General features: G+C 43.2%; 1 protein-coding gene across 2 annotated transcripts; it reads left to right on the top strand.

Moving 5' to 3' along the window:
• On the top strand, window positions 1,066-4,668 carry LOC110436842 (uracil phosphoribosyltransferase-like). Of its 2 annotated transcripts, XM_021464409.1 has the most exons (12): window positions 1,066-1,305; window positions 2,159-2,238; window positions 2,305-2,383; window positions 2,472-2,530; window positions 2,752-2,829; window positions 2,912-2,993; window positions 3,295-3,343; window positions 3,739-3,800; window positions 3,947-4,014; window positions 4,119-4,174; window positions 4,261-4,308; window positions 4,384-4,668. In XM_021464409.1, exons 2-12 carry the CDS (start codon window positions 2,194-2,196, stop codon window positions 4,433-4,435), a joined length of 678 nt encoding a protein of 225 aa, XP_021320084.1. In that variant the 5' UTR covers window positions 1,066-1,305; window positions 2,159-2,193; the 3' UTR covers window positions 4,436-4,668. The 2 variants fall into 2 exon arrangements, with proteins under 2 accessions (XP_021320084.1, XP_021320083.1); XM_021464408.1 differs by having other exon boundaries at window positions 2,159-2,383.

The raw sequence follows: 5,901 nt of genomic DNA, 5'->3' as shown, positions 1-5,901 counted from the left end.
AGTAGCTCCCCGCGGGAGAGGGAGAGGCTTGGCTGTGGCGTGGACGAGCCCCACCAAAACCGCCGCGCCGTCGCCCAGCGGGCCCGCAGCCATCAGAAGCAGCGACACATCGTCCTCGCCGCGCTGTTCGACGACGGGGGACCGGGTCGAGGCCGACCGGTTCCTCCGCGCCGTGGACGACCTTTGCCACCGCCTGCGGCCGTCGGCAGCTTGCGCTGCCTCTCGTCATCCTCGGTGTCGGGGGAGCGGCGCCGTACATGTCTCCATGGCATGGTCGACACCTGCTGCCTGGGAGATCGACCTGCAGACGGAGCCATGGGCGGCGGACGGAGATCGACCTGTGCGCTGTCTTCGCCGTGGATCTGCGCCGCCCGAAGGGAGTGAATCCGCTCGAGGACGAGTTCCGCGACATCTTCGCCGGTGGATTCGCGCCGCCCGAAGGGAGTGGGAGGAGCAACGAAGACCGAAGAGAGTGGGAGGAGGAGGGTTCACCGGGAGGAGCAACGAATGGAGTGGGAGGAGCAACGAAGACCGAAGGTGACGCGAACCGCCACTCGCCCCTGGCCAAGCCAGGCTCTACGAGAACGGCCGAATCGGCCGTTTCCAGCAAGCCACTCAAATCCCCTGATTTGGGCTTGCTGGAGCCTGGCTAGCAGGCCAACCAGCCAACCAAACAAGCTCAGGTTGTATTCCACGAGCCTGGCTAGACCCTTATGCAGGCAACCAAACACACTCATACTATGGCTTAATCTTCATGTGCACATATACTTAACCCTACAACTACCATTTTACTATGGTGTAAATCGAAGTTTAAACCATCAGCTAGTTGCCGGACTACAACAGCAAGGAAAGGAATCAAATTAATTATTAGATAGATGGCTCAATTTCACCTACACTTTCTGTAGGCAAGTGTTTACTGCACCTACCTATGAGCAATCACCCAGGCTACAGGATCGATTATCGCTTGGAAGGCAGATGACCGGATGAGCCCATCACGCGAAGTCACAGATGCAGCCCAATAGGCCTAAGCCCGGTAAGCCCTGATAAATTGCCCTTGCCCGCACGCCCCTTGGCCCACCGCTCCGCCTGGACTCGTCTCGCCCGCGGCCGATCGCCGCGCGCGCCGCAACCCGGAGGCCGGAGGAGACTGCGCTCAGTCGAGCACTACCTGGGGCCCAGCATCCTCGCGACCATCTCCGGCACGGCGTCCGCCCTCTGCAGCCTCCGGTGTCCCTGCGACCGTCGCTGCTGTCCTACTTCGCCACCGGCCACTTTGCCCGGCGACGAGCACCACCACAACACTAGGTATTCCCTCCCCTTGGTCTTGTCCCCTTCCTGCTGTGCGAAACCGTGCGCCCAAACCTTAACGTAATTCATAGATCGTGCGCCCAAACCCTAACATACTATTTGTAGTCCGATCTGAATCTAATTACAGTTGTATAGCCTACTAACTTCGATTGCTTTGCAAAAATTATTGGGTGTACATGTTGGTGTGCTGATTTGATTTGTTTTAGTAATTCAATCTACTTGTTGCCGACTGATTTGATTTGTTTATATTTTTCATGTTCTGATTAGAGTGTATGGCTGAAGACATTAAGCATCTAGGCATCAGTTTGCGACGGTATCATAACATCACTAATTCTAGTTTTAAGATTTTTAGACTTCTTTTATATAATTGGAGATTTTATTTTAAGACATATAGATGATGCTTTTCAGTAGAAGTTCAGGTTAATAATACTTTTACTATGTTTCCACATATTACTTACAGTATCCTTAATTCTAGGAACCAGGAAAAGGAATTCATTATTGGGTACATCTGTATTCTAGAAGAAGTTGTAGTTGAAAGAATAAATGTACTGCAACGACAGTTATATTTAATTTATACTTTTAAAATTATTAAACTTTTGTTGTTATAAATTATATGAGGGGAAATTAACGGATAAAATATGACATTAATGACTACAGCAAATCAAGTTGCTCTTTATATTTCGAAAATGCTAGTGTTCTCTATTTGCGTTTGGTTGTTTTTTTTTTGGTTGGTTAGTGTCATGGTGGAGCATCTAATCTAAATGCATTCTCAATTGCACTCCCATCCTGCCGCCTCCCTTTGCCACCGATTGCTTGTCGTTCTAATCTTGACTCACTTAAAACCCTAAAGGCCTCCAGCAAAGGTCCCAATCTCGAGAACGGAGGATGGAGAACTGTAACAACGGACCGGCGGCTGCCGACAATTTCAAGGTACGAACCCACCCGCTCACACGTTGTATAGATCAAGGTGTTGGTGGTTTATTGTGCCGTTGGCAGGTGGTGGTGCCGGAGCATCCACTGATCAGCCACTGGGTCTCAGTGCTCCGCGATCGCTTCACCCCTTCCCATGCCTTCAGTGAGTGCTGTGCCTTTTTTTTATTGTTATTCTGAATCTTATCCTTATTCTTGGTGTGTCGTGCTTTACTGGTGACAATTAATTGCAGGGAGTGCGATGGGAGAGTTAGGGAGATTGCTAATCTATGAGGCAACTCGGGATTGGCTGGTATGTTCCTAATTCTTGCCTAAAACTAGATGGAAATGCTGCATTTGGTGGTGCTGATGCAAGTGTTTGATGTTAAGATAAATTTACAGTAGATGTGGAAATAATGATCACTGTGGTGTGAAAAGGAAACTTGTAATGTATTTTATTCTGGTCAGACAGTAATGATGAATTTTATTTCATTGAGTCTGTTCATTGAGATAGTTTCCACTTTCTTCTGGTAGCCGACAGTAACACGGGAGATCCAGACACCAGTGGGAACTGCGGTTGTTGAATCTGTCAGTGAGATGGAGCCAATCATGGTTCGTGTTCCTCTTCAATGTATTTTTTTGGCAAATATGGCATTATTATTAATTAACCTTGAATTTCATTGATATATTTCAGATTGTACCTATTCTTAGAGCAGGGCTTGCTCTTGCAGATCTTGCAACATCAATTTTGCCATCAACTAAAACTTTCCATTTAGGTGAGAAAAAATAACTTTTGATTTGTTAGAAAAAATACTCAATTTCTCACTTGCTGATGTTTTTGATGCAATATGTTTTCATCTTTTGACTTACAAAGAACATCATATTTGATCGAAACACTTTCTGCTGATAAATATGCTACTAATATGTCCAGAAACACATGGTGTGCTTCAACTTTTTTTTTTACTGGACAAGTTTATCATAAAAACTGGTCTAGTTTTCTAGATAAATTTATTTATTTCTTTAAGCATGCTTATTGATTCGATTCCTGCTAATGTTCCTTTTTTTGACTAAATGAAGGTATGTCCAGGGATGAGACAACGCTGCTGCCCTCTGTTTACTTAAATAAGTAGGTGCTATTCTTTTTGTTTTGCATTTTAGATAAAAAAATATCGTTGATATGTTATACCACAGTAGTTGGGGCCCTACTAAAGCTAAACTTCATTTGACAGAACAAAATATTATCTCAATAAAAATGTACCTTGTTTCTAGCTAGGTAACAAACAATGGAGGTTGTTAAATATTCTTTAGTTAATTTAATTTCCTTGATGAAGAAGTCACTCTGTGTTCCAGCTTACTCTTTTCTATCTTATTATTGTACACTTTTAGTTAATTTGATGTATCACAAGATCTTTTTCTAGTCCAATCTATTGAAATAGCTGAGTTGCAAGCTATAGTGTTCTATGAAATTACCAATGGTACTTGTTTTCCTGATGATCAATGCAACTTAATTTTTGAGTGCAGGCTACCTGATAGATTCCCAAAAGGATGTAATATACTCCTTGTGGATCCTATGCTAGCAACTGGTAATCCTTTTCCTTGTATATCACAGCCAATCCTTATATTGGGTTATCATTCTTTTTGTGTTTGCCTGATTGATTTCACTCCTATGTCTTATACCCATGCTGTGTTTGAGTGGTCGTCTTTCTTCTTACCTTGTGTTTTCCATCAGGTGGAACAGTCACTGCAGCAGTTGATCTGGTTAAGGAGCGTGGAGCTGAAATCAGTCAGATAAGAATCGTAAGTTCATGAGGCAAAAAAAGAAGAAAAAAAAAGAAGATGAAACAGATCTGTTTGTTGATTAAAAAATGGTTATTATTTTCTGAACAGTCATTGTTATGCAGATATCAGCTGTTGCTGCTCCTCCTGCAATCAAGAAGCTCAATCAAAGATTCCCAGGGTGCATTCTGAAGTTCTATAAATTTGTTGCATTTTTAGTATCAAGGTTACCTTGATGATTGTATATCTTTTCACTGTTTTCTGCAGGATTTGTGTGTATACAGGAACTATGGATCAAATTGTGAATGAGAAAGGGTAATTGTATTTTTACCAAATATGTATAAATCATGATTGTTGCACTGCTAACTCATTCTCGCTAATGTACTGCAGTTTCATAGTTCCAGGCCTTGGGGATGCTGGAGACCGCAGCTATGGAACATGACTCTGCTGGCGGTCTGGCCCTTTGCCGATGACCATTGTTAGGAATTTCAGCAAAACCCAGATTTATTTAGTTGATGCCTGCTTATTTTCGTAGACCAGATTTGTGTAATAATGTATATATATAATAATGTAATATGTACTCATAGTTTCAACCTCTACCGCCGTTGCCTCCCTGTCGTGAGGACCCATCCCTCTCTGTTGGAGGGGCCGCAACCCACTGCTCTGGCTGCTGCTTCCTGATGGTGATGGTGTATGGTGAGGGTCCGCCTCGTGCGTGCAACTCCTGTGCTAGATTTCCTAGCAGTACGACACACACCGCTCCTCGTGATTTTGACAGTACTACTACCAGGATCGGCAGGGTACCAGACTTTAAAAGAAGACCCCCCCCCCCCCCCCCCCACACACACACACACCTTTTTTTGGAAAAAATATAATAATGATTATGAAACTAAGTTAAATCCGGATCTATTATTTGTTTTTTCTTAACCGGATTCATAGTTGCTAGAAGACATGTCTTAATACATAATGCAAGACGTCTCTTCCAGAAAGAATTACTCTTGCTTGCGCATAGAGTAAAGCTAAGCCTGAATTTGCAGTTTGAACGATGAATTCAAAATCTCTTGTAATTTTTAGAATTAGATTTTTATTCTTTGCTTCTTTCTTTGGTCCTTAATTTTTGTTGCACACTTTGCCCCTTTTATTTTCTAATATAATAAAATTTTGGTGTAGGGGCCTTGGGCCCTCCAGTTTCTTCAAAAAAAAAGAAAACAATGTTGTGACATTAGACATGACACAAAACGATGGGTGTTGTCGCTAGCTTTAGGCGTCCCTGTCTGCGGTGTTTAGTTCCTTCCATATCCAAATGTTTAGACACATGTATAAAATATTAAATATAGACTCCACAGGAAACATATTGTTGTTGCAAAAGAGTGACAAAATGACACACGAGTGGTTAATTTCAATGGCACACATGCTTTGTACGCTTTTTGTAGTTTGTCTGAACCATTTAAAATCCTTTTTCATAGCGAGAAACTGAGAATGGAATGTTCTTCAGAAATACGCTTTTCTAGTCCAAACATTCAGGGCTTGAGGCATACCACATACAGCTTTGAAACAAGGACTGAAACAACGTTCGCATAGAGACACACACATGTCAAACAAGATTGTCACAACTCACAATTCAGGCAACTTTATCTTTTTAGAGACAAAAAAAAAAAACTCCGTGCGCTTTCTAAGCATTTTAATGTCTTATATATTAGCAAAATCTTTTCAGCATTACACGTGGGAGCAAATGTCTGCAAATTAACTTCTCTGGTGTGTCTAACGTGCATGATGCTTTGAGAGAGAACGAATTGAGCTGTCGTTCACGGTTAGAACCGAAGCTTGGCTGCTACATGGTCCTCCGGACACTGACGGTCCGTGTAGGGGACGTATAGTTTTCCAAACGGGCCAGGCCCGCTGGGCTGG

This window comes from Sorghum bicolor, chromosome 7, assembly GCF_000003195.3.
Source record: "Sorghum bicolor cultivar BTx623 chromosome 7, Sorghum_bicolor_NCBIv3, whole genome shotgun sequence".
NCBI lineage: Eukaryota > Viridiplantae > Streptophyta > Magnoliopsida > Poales > Poaceae > Sorghum > Sorghum bicolor.
The sequence above is the reverse complement of the archived record's forward strand: the minus strand, read 5'-3'. Positions and strand labels throughout refer to the sequence as shown.

Coding starts and splice junctions, on each gene's coding strand:
- LOC110436842 (XM_021464408.1), top strand. CDS start 2,194: ATGGAGAACTGTAACAACGGACCGGCGGCTGCCGACAATTTCAAGGTA. Junction 2,531..2,751: donor AGGCAACTCGGGATTGGCTG/GTATGTTCCTAA, acceptor TTCTTCTGGTAG/CCGACAGTAACACGGGAGAT. Junction 4,175..4,260: donor CTCAATCAAAGATTCCCAGG/GTGCATTCTGAA, acceptor TGTTTTCTGCAG/GATTTGTGTGTATACAGGAA.